Source organism: Toxotes jaculatrix, chromosome 22 (genome assembly GCF_017976425.1).
Source record: "Toxotes jaculatrix isolate fToxJac2 chromosome 22, fToxJac2.pri, whole genome shotgun sequence".
Classification (NCBI taxonomy): Eukaryota; Metazoa; Chordata; class Actinopteri; family Toxotidae; genus Toxotes; species Toxotes jaculatrix.
Window position 1 is genome coordinate 8,112,576 of NC_054415.1, and position 13,304 is coordinate 8,125,879.

General features: G+C 43.2%; 1 protein-coding gene across 1 annotated transcript; it reads right to left on the reverse strand.

Moving 5' to 3' along the window:
* Positions 1–4,078: 4,078 nt before the first annotated feature.
* fbxl14b (F-box and leucine-rich repeat protein 14b) lies at positions 4,079–7,796 on the reverse strand. The gene has a single exon (XM_041029982.1). The coding sequence runs from the start codon at positions 7,157–7,159 to the stop codon at positions 5,957–5,959; it is 1,203 nt and encodes a 400-aa protein (XP_040885916.1). The 5' UTR covers positions 7,160–7,796; the 3' UTR covers positions 4,079–5,956.
* Between the last annotated feature and the right edge of the window lie 5,508 nt (positions 7,797–13,304).

Genomic DNA, 13,304 nt, shown 5'->3' on the forward strand with positions numbered 1-13,304 from the left:
TTTGATTAGCTGCAGAAAAGATAATAGGGATTTAAATTCTCCTGCTATACATAATCAGTAAATACATGCACACACATACAGTACACACACACGCACAAAGTCCTACACAGGGAAGGTCGTTTCACCATTAGAGACGCCCAAATTAAAAGCAATGCCAAATGTTCTTGACTCGAGCTGCTGATAAAAAAAAGTTTCCTGACACACACTTACACATACAGAGACACACACACACACACACACAGCCCTAAGGGCCCCTGGGACTTCAAAGAGCCGTCTACTGTACCTCAGCGACACCTCAACACCAGGTGTCGCAGAGAGGAGGAAGGAGGGAGGGTGGAAATGGAAATAGTGAGAAGGGAAGAGGGAGAAAGAGGAGAGCGATAGGGAGGGTGGGCATGAAAGGGAGGAAGAAATAAAGTTGGAGGTGGAAGGAGAAAGAGAGGAGAGGGGAGAAGAAAGCTGAGGACAGGTAAAAAGAGAGAAAAGGGGATGACAAGTGTGGGAAGTAGGCAGGTAGAGATGAAGAGACAGGAAGGAAGGGAGAAAAAAAATCTTCAAAATGAGGAAGAAATGGGTTGAGAAGAAAAAATAACAGAGATGAAAGCTGACCAACAGACAGGCAGAGACCTAAAAACAGACCAGAAAGACAGACAGACAACGCGGCAGACAAGGAGTTGTTGGAGCCAAAGACAGAGAGATGTGGGGGAGGGCTGTAACACTCTGCTGCTAATACCCCTGCTGCTTTGTTGTGAAGAACCCCAGTTCCCCTTCTAATGGTGAACTATTCCTTTAATGATAGCAGTAAAACGCACTAGTCACAGTTCAACTTTTACAACTTACGGGATTAACACACACACTCATTCACACACCAAATTTCAAATGCAAAAAGCAGCATTTATAGCATGAAAAGGTTTTGTCAGCGACCTATATGTGGTAGAAATGTGGGCCTTTGTCTAATTTGGGTGCCTGTAAGCTTTTTGAATTAACTTGTTTAGAAGCTGTCAGTCATGCAGACAGTCAGGATCTGTGGGTTTGAAGAGAGACTCGCACTCAAAGAAAGATATATTCTCAACATAAAGCCATTTGGCGAGTGCTTTGATCCTAGCTGCCTTACAGTGCAATGACTGCACACATTTCTGTATGTCTGCCACACTGAAAAACTTTGCATTACACTGGAAAAATTAACACCCCCTCCAACCTGGCTCAGTCTGTTGTGGTATTCATCCACGCTGAAGAGGGAGAGCTAAGCAGGAGAAGCACAGCATCAGTTTTCAGTCTCATTCTCAGGTGGTGGGTTTCTTTATGTAAGCCATGTGGACAAAACATGTCAGAACATTTTGTTGTATGTAGTGGTCTGCCATTGGTTTGAGCAGATGTAACTGTGGCCTCGTGAAGTTAGAGCCAAGACGTGGTTAGCTTAGTATTACAAAACTAAAACAATAAGACCAAGCAGTTGTTTTTTCCTTGGCCAGTCACCGTGATCACACTCTTCAGCGTTTGTAGGGATTAAACAAACAAGATGTTTATTAGTGAGTTTACCTTTAAACAAAGCCAGGCTACATGTTTCCAACTGCTTTTGATCTTTATTCTGTTAAACTAACCTAACCATCTCCTGTCTCCAGCTTAATATTCTATGGACAAGTATGAGATCAGCATCTCACATAACTCTCGTCGAGATGTAGAACTACGTTGTGAAGTGGATTAGAAACTGGTGAAATGTTGAGCTTGTGTCTGGAAACTTCGAAGCACAAAGACGGAATATCTCAAAAGGGTGGTGTGGTTTCACTGGGTGTTGTTTTGTATGACTGTTGCAGGAGATAGTATGTGTTGTAAGTGTTGTACTAGCATGCTCCAATACAGTACTAGTGTATATCATGCTCCGTAAATACACCCAGCAGTGAAACTCCAGAGTTTAATTCACGCTCAGCTCTCTTTATTCAAAATGCAAATTGAGACTGCAACTTATACAATAACGGGCGAGTTTGCAGTCTCGTCACAGATTGTTCAGAGGAATTGTTTCATCGAAAAAAACGTCTCAGTATTTTAAATATGGACAAACTGGTGCTTCACAGGTGGCCTGCTCCACCTCCAAGGACTCACAAATGAATGGCGAGGGAGGACAGACAGGCAGGCAAGGTGACCTAATGTAAAAACATGACAACCCTCCGCCCTGCTGATGTGTCCTTGAGCAAGTCTCTGAATCCCCGGTAGCTCCAGCAGTGGGGTTCTGGAGCTGAGCCTGACCTCTGACCTCCCTGTGGAGGGCAGCAGACAAAAAGAGCTTTTCCCTATGGGGATTAATAAAGTATCACATTATCATTTGAATGCAGCTGATTGTATCTTTGTCAGTCTACATTTCAGCCTGCAGACCTTTTCTGTAGAAATGCGTGATATGAGCATGTAACGGTAGCCCTTCTGTATCTGTTAGAAAAGGTCTGCAGACCCAAATGTCAAATGATAAAGAAACAATCAGCTATGTTGTACGACTCCTACCTCTCTATTCATTTATCAGTATTCTAGCTCCAATTTATTAGTGTTGCATCTCTTTCCTTCTGAATTTACTTGTTGTTTTACTTCTTTTGTTGCCCCACTGCAGCTTTCAGGATTTAGAAAAAAAAAAAAACATGTTTGCTGGTTGTCATTATAAGGCACAAAATGAATAACAATGGTACTGTATGAGCAAAATGCATAAGCAACAGTAGCTCAACTGTTAAGTCTACATATTATTTTTTCAGTGGCTCATAAACTGATTTTTAGATGTTTCTGGGGGAAAAGCGGCACAAAATGCCACAGACAAATCTTTCGCATCTCAGTGTGCAGTCATTGCAGTGTTATTGCACAAGACCAAAGGCCAGCTAAAGCAAACTTAAGAAACAGCAAACAGTGACATTCTCTCACTCTCTCCTTCTTTCTGTCTCTCTCTGTCCCTGTGGTCAACAATCCCTCTGCTGGCCTTTATCCCCAAATCCCCATGGACAGAGAGTCAGGAGAGAGAGAATGCTTAAATGCTTTGAATGATGGTGTGGAATGCTAAAAAGAAGTGTGTGTGTGTGTGTGTGTTATGGTAAGGGGGAGCAAGGAGAGGAGGTGGTGGTGGGGGGGGCTACTGCCTGGTTTAGGATCTGGTATGCGTGACTGAACAAGAGGAGGAGAAAGAGAGGAAAAGAAGGAAAAAAAATCCCCCACCAAAACCTGCCTTCCTAACTTCTAAAGACAGACAATGGCTACTGACTGGCCTGGCAACCCTCTGTGTGTGTGTGTGAGTGTGTGTGTGTGTCACTTCACACACAGGACACGTCCTGATGGAAAGCAGAAAGAGGGAAATCTGCTCTAACCAACTTTAGATCTCATTACTCCGCACATGCAGCCGCACAGACGCAGCTCTGCCACATGTGAAATAAAACACTGCAAAAATAACCAAAACTAATACCCAAAACCTTCCATTTAAACCATGAAATCCTCCGCATACAGCTCTAACCCCCCTGCGCTTTGAAACCTTGAGACTTAAATGTGAAACTCAACTGCCCTCCCAGTTGAGCTGAACACCTTTTTGTTGCATTTGAGGATAAAAAAAATAAAACAGACGTTGATGATTAAAAAAATCAGCAGGGTGGAACAGCTTCCTATAATAAACGCCTTGGCGATAATTAATTACACAGGCAGTGCAGCCAAATCAAGACGGCAAGCATCCATTTTAAATTTCCTTGTAAATAATAAAACAACACAACAGATTTTTCTTTTTTCAGCCCCTTTGGAGAAGCAAGACTGGACTGATCAGGGACAATACTCAGAAATGCGTAGGTGGTTATTAAGAGCAATGCATTAATATGAAAGCCCTTATTGTAGTAAATGCGTTTTAAAATGGACAATATCATAGCAGGACAAGACCCTAGCTGTACTGACTATCATGTGAGAATAAACAATGTCAGATTACCCTGTGGAAACTGATATTTTTCACATTCTTGTTAAAGAAAAAAAATTACAGACACCATAGTGACAGCAATGAAGCGCTACACCTACACAAAAGTAGTCCACACCGCTCTTTTCGTTCATTATATAAATATCTTTAATTGTTTTAACCGTAAGAATATAAAACAATTTAATTTTGGGATTCTGCATTTTTTTTCTTCTTTACAAACACATAATATACAGTACATCTTTTTATTTTCAAACACACAGCTTTTTCAGCAGGACGCACATCCGTATATTAATTTTCTAGCAGGTCATTGCATTACATTAAAACGCGCACACACGGGCCCCCGTGTGCGCGCGTGTGTGCATGTGTGTGTATAAATGTGTGTGTGTGAAAGAGAGAGAGACGCATTTCGCTTGTAACCCGAGACGGAGGAGAGAGAGACAAGAAAAATAATCGATTGCTCCTTCTTCTAAGCATGTCTCAAAATGGATTCAGGGTATTTTTATTCATGGAGAAAAGAGGGAGAGATGGAGAAAAAGAGGAGGAAAAAGATGTCTATCTCTACCCTCCTCTCTCCCTCTCTCTCTCTAGAGCAACATGAATATGAATGCGACCTGTGTTGGCATCAACGTGGGAAAATAAAAAAACCGTAGAGCAAACCCTGATTCGTTTCGATCAGTAAAGGGTATAAGATATAGAAATCACTTCAATTTGAAGTACGACGCTCTGAACATCCACTGACATTTATTTCCACCAGCATCCCTTACAAAAAATACCAAATCTTCCTATAATATACTTACACTGACATATATTGCATTTAATAAAGGCCTGCTCATACCAATACATGTTACCTCGTATTATATCACTGTAATATTCCTCTACCTCTACAGTATTATTATAGGATGACTATAGGTATTTCTCCTAAGGGTAAGCTGATAATCTTGTCTCCTTTATATTGGTCAAAGCTTGAACGCAACGCGTCTCTATAAAGGGCGTTAAAGTTGGACTTCATCCCTAAAAATGAAGGAAACAAACAATAAAAAAAATGCTCTTGTACACAAGCGGGTTTATGTTTTTTGCATAAAGCGTCGTCCTCTTGTAATTTGACTAGATTTTACAGCTCACTTTCCCTTTCTCTCTCTGTCTGTCTCCGGGAAATTGTTGCTGTTTATGGGGGTAAATTAACAAAGGTAGTTAGATTGTGTCCTGGTCTCCTTTCTCCAGCTCTGTTCATGGAGGAGGGAGGGAGGGAGGGGATGGAGGGATGGGGGAGGGGGCAGACACAGTCCCTTTAGGCACATTTTCTCCCAGTCTCTCATTCTTGCTTTCCTTCTTTTTTTTAACAGTATACACCCTTTGAAAACAACCACATACGAGGTAGCCAAATGTTTTTAGGCGTGATGGCTGTAGCGGAGATTTGTCGTAAATGTCTCAAATCCAGACTCACTGTAAAAATAAAAGTCTCAAACTCAAGTTTTAAAACCTCACTCTGCTTTAAATGAAAAGGAATTTGCCAGTTTGGATGGATGCAAGTTTCACTTCAAGAATTTTCTGGAAGCAAGTGTCAGTAAATGGAGCAGATTGTTCCAATGGTATGAAGAAAATGACACTTTTGAAATGTGTGAAACGAGCTGATTTGCATTGAAGTTATTCCAGTCCAATGTCAGAATTTATGAGATATTAAAACTCAATATGAGATCAAAACAACTGCTAAGGGATTTTTATGAGTTCACAACAAAAGCAAGTTTTAATTGCTTCCTACCAGGCAGAATATTAAGTCATATCAAACACTAATTTATATCCTGCAAGGCCAACAGAAAGAAAAATAAAACATTTCGACAGAAAATTCTGGTCACATGGGAGAAACACCTTACACAGGAGGGGAAAGGAAGGTTTTCTCTCTTTAAAAAAAAAAAAAAACAAAAAAAACATTTCTCCCCACCCATCCATCCAACCTTGTGTCCCCCTCTGTCCCCATCCAAAAAAGAAAAAGAAACACACACACACACACCAAAAAAAAAAAAAAAAAGACATTTCCAATCACCTCACTTTCTCACTCTCTGTCATCTGCCAGAGTCCCAGGTTCAACACTTTAAGGCAGGGGAGCTGTGTGATCCTCTCCAGTCCCCTCTTGGTGATCTTGGTACATCCATACAGGTCGATGCCCGCCAGCTGGGTCAGGTGGTCAGCTATGAGCTCCAGCCCTTTGTCCGTGATGCGCACGCACTGTCCAATGTTCAGGGTCCTCAGCTCGTGCATCTGCCTCACCATCCGGTTTATCCCATCGTCAGAGATGTGACACGAGCACAGGGACAGGGACTTGAGCTGGTACAGCCCCTGGGCAATGTATGCCAGGGTCTGGTCCCCTATCTTGTCACAGAAGGAAACGTCAAGCCCAGAGAGCCTCAGGGTGCCCATGGCGAGGTGCATGGTTCCTGTGTCGCTGATGTTGTCACAGGAGCGTAGGTTGAGACTCCACAGGGAGGCCATGTGGGAGAGGTGGATCATCCCTGCGTCTGAGATCCCCCCACAGAAGCTTAGGTTCAGTACCCGGAGCTTGGTCAGCCCCTTGGAAATGTGTTTCAGTGACAGGTCCGTCAGTTTCTGACAGTCCTGGAGAGTCAGGTACTCCAGGTTCAAGCAGCCCTCCGCTGCACTGCGGGTCATGCCCGCCAAATGTCCAATCCCTACGTCCGAGACATGCCTGCAGGACCTCAGATTGAGGCTCTTGAGCCTGTGGAGGCCCCAGGCTATCAAGAGGAGCCCAGTGTTGGTTATGTTGCTGCAGCCACCAAGCTCCAGTACCTCCAGGTTCTTCAGATACTGAGCTATCCTGCCTAGGCTGGAGTCCGTGATCTGCTTGCACAGACTCAGGTTCAAAACTCTAAGTGATGGGATCTCCTGCACAAATGCATGGCCCAGCCCATTATCTGTGAGGTTGTAGCAGCCGGACAGGTTGAGGGATTCAATGTTAGGCATTCCCTGGATCACATAGCTCAGGCTGCGGCGCAGAGAGAGGATCTGGACCCTCCGGATGCCCCTGGCCTGGAGGCTGGGGAACAGGGAGGGATTGGCCCGGCGGAGGTGCAGCTTGGCCTCCACCCCCCTCCACACTGACTTGTGGTAGGATGCGTCCCTCCAAGCGATACACACTTGGGCTACCCTGCCTTTGTCCCTCACGTCCAGATAGCTGAAAATCATGGCCAAAATTTCCGGGAAGAGGCACGAAATGTGCGTCTCCATTGTTTTTCAAAACCCAGGCATATAAGAATTAATACTCCACACCTCCAAGGCTGAAAGAAAGAACCCACTCAAACACCCCCCCTTCTATTGCAATAATGCAAAAGTATCAACAGTCCCAGTTATCCACAGAAGTAAAAAAAAAAAAAAGAAAGAGTTGTTTGTTTCTCTCTCTTTTTTCTCACATTGAACTGTGCAAAATCGATCCAACTCTCTCCAATCCCACGTGATCCGGTCTGGTTGCGCAGTAAGATTCAAATGCATTAAAAAAAGAAAGAAAAAAAAAACAAAAAAAGCGTTTATTCCTGCCTCAACCCCTCTCTCCGCCAAAAAGAGGAGGAGAGGGGGCGAAAGGAAGAAGGAGGAGGAGAGGAGGAAAAAGCGTCAATCCTTCCCCCTCTCTCTCCCTCTCTCAGACGACGCTTCCTTGTATTATACCTACAAAAAGCCTTCCTCTCTCGGCCGAGCGGGGATCCAGACGGTCGTACATTTCAGTATAAGAAAGTAAAAATAAAACCAACACTCTTAACGCCACCTATTAGAAAACATTTCCATGATAGAAAAGCAGGGAAGATAGAGCTAGGTTGGCTTTGTAGGCAGAGTGAGAGAGAGAGAGGGGCGTCCTGAGCTCAAAGCCTTTGTCTGCTCTTTTCAAACCGACTTGGCAGGGACCCCAGCACTCTGGCTGCACGGGAGGGGTGGAGGCAAGTCATAGTATTAATCTCTTATGTCAAAAACAGATGAAATGAGAAACAGCGTGGCTGTGAGCGTTACAAGGGAGTAGTAACACACTGAAAGATGTATGTTAATATTTAATAAGCGACGATGTGCGTAATTAATTCGTAATTCCGCCGGATCACCCCCACCCCCTCCGTGTCAGGCAGTTGGTCTGTCCCGCCTCAGCTGGAACGGTGCGAACAGTTTCCCTTGGAAACCAACTTCTTACAATTCAGTTCACTTTGGGCTTTAACCCTTTGAGCGGACCACACAGGAAACACGGCAAAGCCAAACGGAGAAGCCCTTTTCGGTCCGCTTACTTGGCACGAACATTTAGTAAATTTTTATTGCGATATTGCCGTTGTGTAAATAGTAGTAGTGCGTTTCCAAAACGGCCCCAGCACTGAATACAGCGTTCTTTGTCTCATGTAAACAGCCCCTCTCTCCCTCTCTCTCTATCCGGTCTCCTCTCTCACTTACTTTATTGCAAAACCAGAAAATAAATTTACATTTCCAGAGACCATCAATCAACATTTCGTCGCTCAAATATTGAGAAGATAAAATGTGGCTGAAAAGCTGCAATAAAACAAAACACAGCTCATGTAATATTCTTGATCATGTGTGGAAACAATTCAGAACAAATAAGTAAAAATCTCTTTTAATTAATTTCAGCATGCTTTATTGGCTTGGTATTTGGCACGATGTTGCCAAAGCCTCAAGCCGGAGATCACAGTTTGTGTCAGTGTGCGCGCAAAATGAGTGTGTGTATGTGGACGGACACACACACTTGAGTCAGACAACCAGTACAGTATTTGCAGGTTTAATCTGAGCTCTTGTGTGTCCCTCTGTTACATCTGTGTTATTACAGTTACACTGTTCGCTAAATTCATTGTATACAAACGGGGTATATATATTTTTATGAAGGGCTGAGGTGTCCTTAAATGACTGTTGTGGCAGAATAAGCTGTGTAGTGTAAAAAAAAAAACTTCATTTCTCTCATGTGTCTCTCATAAAGAACCAAAATAATCACTTTGAAGCTGTTGTCTCACATCTGGCATTGCTTATGTTTTGATCCTTGAATCGAAGACTCATTTTAGTCTCAGCTGATGGTAGTGAGAGTATATCAGTATATATGGGTATATCTGTAATAGCTGGCTATACATAGAGGATATTTTTCTAAATTGCTTATTTAATGTATCAAAGCATGAATATGATCAAACACAACAACAAAGGCAGAAAGAAAACGGTGCATCTTTTTTAACTCAACCTGAAACTTTCATCCCCAGCTCTGGGCCTCTCTCACCCCCTTTAGTAGCCTTGGTATATGTGTGTGTCGGTGTGTCTGTGTATATGTGTGTGATCAAGAGTGCGCCTCGAAATTTATTTGTATGTGTGAGCGTAAGTACAGACAGGAGAACATATGTCTGTGCATATGTGGCCCTTGCATGTAAACTGTATATTTTTTATATGTGTGTCTTATCCCTCTCACTGTGCGGAGGTTTCTGTGCCTATTTACGTGTGTGTGTGTGTGTGTGTGTGTGTGTGTGTGTGTGTGTGTGTGTGTGTGTGTGTGTGTGTGTGTGTGTGTGTGTGTGATAATATGACAGGGGAGCCGTTTGCTGGAGCCAGTGGAGTGTGGCAGAGTGGTTGAGAAAGAGTAAAGGAGAGAGAGAGAGAGAGGAAGAGCTGATGAGAAACATAGAGGCAGAGAGAGAGAGAGCGATAGGAGGAGAGACGCAACAGTGATCAGGTGAGGATAACAGAGATGCAGAGGAGCTGCAGAAACAGGCGTTTTTACATGGAAAGAGGCAGCCGTGCACAGCTGACAGCAACCCTCCTCGCTTCCATTCCTCCTTCTCATCCTCTGTTCTCCTTCTCCTGAACAGATAAGGATGGTTGCTGTAATTGTTCCTAACATGACCACAGTGTGAGAAATAGGGGACAAATTCCACAGTCTTCGTCCCACGCACAACTGTATTGTAAAGTTCAGTCAAAGCTAATATGACACTTTAGCACTCAGAGTTAGTCACATCAAATGGGGATTTTCCAGAGTTGCAGTCTCCTTAGTAGAAAATTCACTTTTTTTGTTACCACCTTTCATTCATGAGACGGTAAAGACCGTTTCCTCGCCATCATCTCCTCCCCATCCTTAATCCCACTTCTGGCTCTGTCTTTTTTATGCTCTCTTTCTAATTATGAGGTTAAAATATTACCAAAGGCAAATACAATGAAGAGATTTTTGTATGGTTTTGCCTTAGAGAAAAAAAGTAAGTAATGGAATAATGTGTGGTTAATGCTGCTGTGGTTTGGGTCTTTATTTCCGCTCTAACCAAAATACCATATTATAATTTATTTAGTATCTGCGATGTGAGGTAGGTGTAAGATACTTTTTATTTACATAAAATGGAAGGAATTTGGAAGGAGGCGTGGAGCAATCTCTTATGAGGCTCTTTCTGGCTATATCTAATCAATTTAGGCATGTTTTCATTTAATTAGTACTTTTATAGACTCTTTTTATTTCAGGTCATCATAAAAGCAACTCCCCATATGGGTCAGATTAGGGAAAACTACAGCTGTAAACAAGACACAAATCTTTGGTGTAAAAATTGATTTGAACATTTTAAAACTTAACAAAGCATTCAAAATCGACCAAAACTGTCTGGTGGCTATTTTTAATGTCCCCCCTCTGCTTTTAACTTATATCCTGTAACTTCATCAAGGGCAAAAACAAAGCAGTTAACTGCACTGTCCCTTGTGGCTGCCAGCACCTACGTCCTTGGTACCCGAGCACAGAGTGTGTCATGCATTTTCAAAATAGAGATCCTGACATGAATACCAAGCTTTATAATCATAGTGCAAACACCTTGAGTTTTAAACAGGACAGTAGATTAACACCAGCTCCCAGCTAAATATGGATAAATTGTGGCTGCCACTGGTCAGTTTGCTGGACAAGCCTCCTGGAATTTATCAGGGGTGCAGACAAAAACTAGTTTGGTCATAAACCATAATGTGATTTGCCTCACCCAAATGTTCTGTTAAACCAAACTGTACAGTGATACTTGGCCTTGGAGCAGTTGTCTTGACAAATTTATGTTTGTTGGGTTCAAAACGGAAAATAAAACCCTGCCAATGTGGCTTTAAGACAGCCAGCCAGACTGCGTTGTGTAGGAGGTTATTAGCAACCGTTCTAATACCAGAAGTGCATGTGTATGTGTGTGTGTGTCATTAGTCAGTCACTCATCTGACTCTGCCATTTGCTATTTTCTGTCTATATAGTGAGACCATTACAGACAAGAAAGGTAAAAGAAAGAATGACAAGGTAGAGGAGAAAGAAATAAATAGAAAAGGAGGAGTGAGGCGGGTCTCTATGCCACAGGCTTTCTCTTCAGCAGCAGTAGCTGAGTCTCTCTCTGCATGACCTGCCTGTGTGAGTGTGTGTGTGTGTGTACTTGCTCAGCATGCATTTTTTTTCTGTTTTTCTGTCTCCCTCTGTCTGCCTCATATCCCAGCTGCATGTATGTGTGTGTGTGCGTGCGCATTGCTGTGGTGTGTCATACCTCTCTTAGAAAACCCGCTGGGCCCTAGCTAGCACTCACACTGAGCGAGAGAGGAGAAAGAGAGGGATGGATAGATGAGGGCAGGGTGAGGAAAAGCCAGAGAGGAAAAAATAAGGAATGGGTCAGAGGAAAAGGGAGGAAGGGAGTATTTTTAGAGGATGTATCAGTAGGGATGAAGAGAGAGAAACAGAGGGGCAGCCACATGCTGTTTTCTGAATATTAAAATGGAGGTTAGAAAAATGGGCTAAAAGGGAAAAAAGAAGAGAAGGAAACGTTGAAATGATGCCAGGAGTCAGATTTGGCATGTAGGTGTGTGTGTGTGTGTGTGTGTGTGTGTGTGTGTGTGTGTGTGTGTGTGTGTGTGTGTGTGTGTGTGTGTGTGTGTGTGTGTGTGTGTGTGTGTGATCTCCCCAAAGTGTTGTAGAACCTCTCCCAAGATTCTGCTCATCTGCTCATCATGTGACCTATCATGTGCTGGTGTGTGTGTGTGTCTCCTTTTTGTGCACGTGTGTGTGTGCTTGTGTGACTTTATGTGTCTGTATTTGATGATTCAGGGGAGGGCTTTCGCTGGATAATTGCTCGCCTTCGACAACATGCTTCATCTGCACCCGCAATTGCTGGTTGCTAAGGTTACGTGGGCGTGTGTCAACACGTCCCCCTGAAAGCTGACACCGTCCTGAGTGGATATTACCGTGACTCTGTCGATTCTCCTCATCTGCCATACACACACATGCACCCAGCAACATATGAAAGAGAAAGCAGACGGCAACAATGCACTGAGCGCCCAGGGATACACTAAACCTTTGTTTGTGTGTGTGTGTGTGTGTGTGTGTGTGTGTGTGTGTATGCGCACATGTGCACAAGCCTGCTGATTGTATACTGTAAGTGATGAATCTTTTATATTCCTTCAGGTGTTTCCTTGCTACACCGGGGCTTCACCTGTGCAGTGTTAAAACACAATGTGTGTGTGTGTGTGTGTGTGTGAGCTATATACCTGCCTTCAGAGCTCTTCTGCTTGTTTGATAGACTTTTACTGCCTCCCTCAGTCCTCGGTTCAGTTCCAGATGGGAACCTTTGCTGCCAGAAAAAAACAAAAAAAAACAAAAATAAAAAAAATAAAAAATTTCTTCAAGTTTGGTCAATTTTGAAACATGAATTTGTGCCGATAACAAATTGCTAATTGTGGCAAGTGTCCAAAAATGAAGATGCTTTCCTATTAAGTGTTTTGTGCTATTAATCTTTAAATAATCCTGCTTCGCCCGAATATAAACTGAGAACTAGTTATGAGACAGAAAGTGTTGGTTCAAACAGTGTAACTGGAAGTCACCAAGCCTGGAAGCTTGGCAGGTTGTTGTGGCTGGCTGGTACTATGTACCCATCTAGTCAACTCGCTACAGGTTAGCTTTCCAACTAGCCCCTGCAAGTCGTCAATATGTGAACAGGCTTCCAGCACCACCTGTTTCACAAGGAATTTTGCTTTGCTACTCTGTGTTGTACCAGGTACTATGTCTCTGACTCCCTCTCTTCCACCTCACAGGTGGCTTTTTTTTTTAGTTCACCCCCTTGTGATTTCTGAATTTTCCACCAACTAGAAAGAGGTGGGGGTGACAGCCAGGACAGCTATGAATATATGACGATGACAGTGAACAGTGAGGTATTAGTTGGCCTAAAAGATCGAAAAGACAGGTGAGAGGTGCAAGAGAAAGAGCTGAGGTGGTAAAAAAAATGTAGATGAGTAAAAACAGAGAAGAGGGAGAGGAGATGCATTCAGACGGAGACAACAGAGGGTCAGTTTTTCTATGCATCTCTCTTTCTTTTATCCCTCTGCATCTATTGCTACCTATGTTTCTCTCTCTTTCTTCCTTTTTGCTCAC

Excerpts from the sequence above, each read along its gene's own strand:
- fbxl14b (XM_041029982.1), bottom strand. The coding sequence starts at position 7,159 with ATGGAGACGCACATTTCGTGCCTCTTCCCGGAAATTTTGGCCATGATT.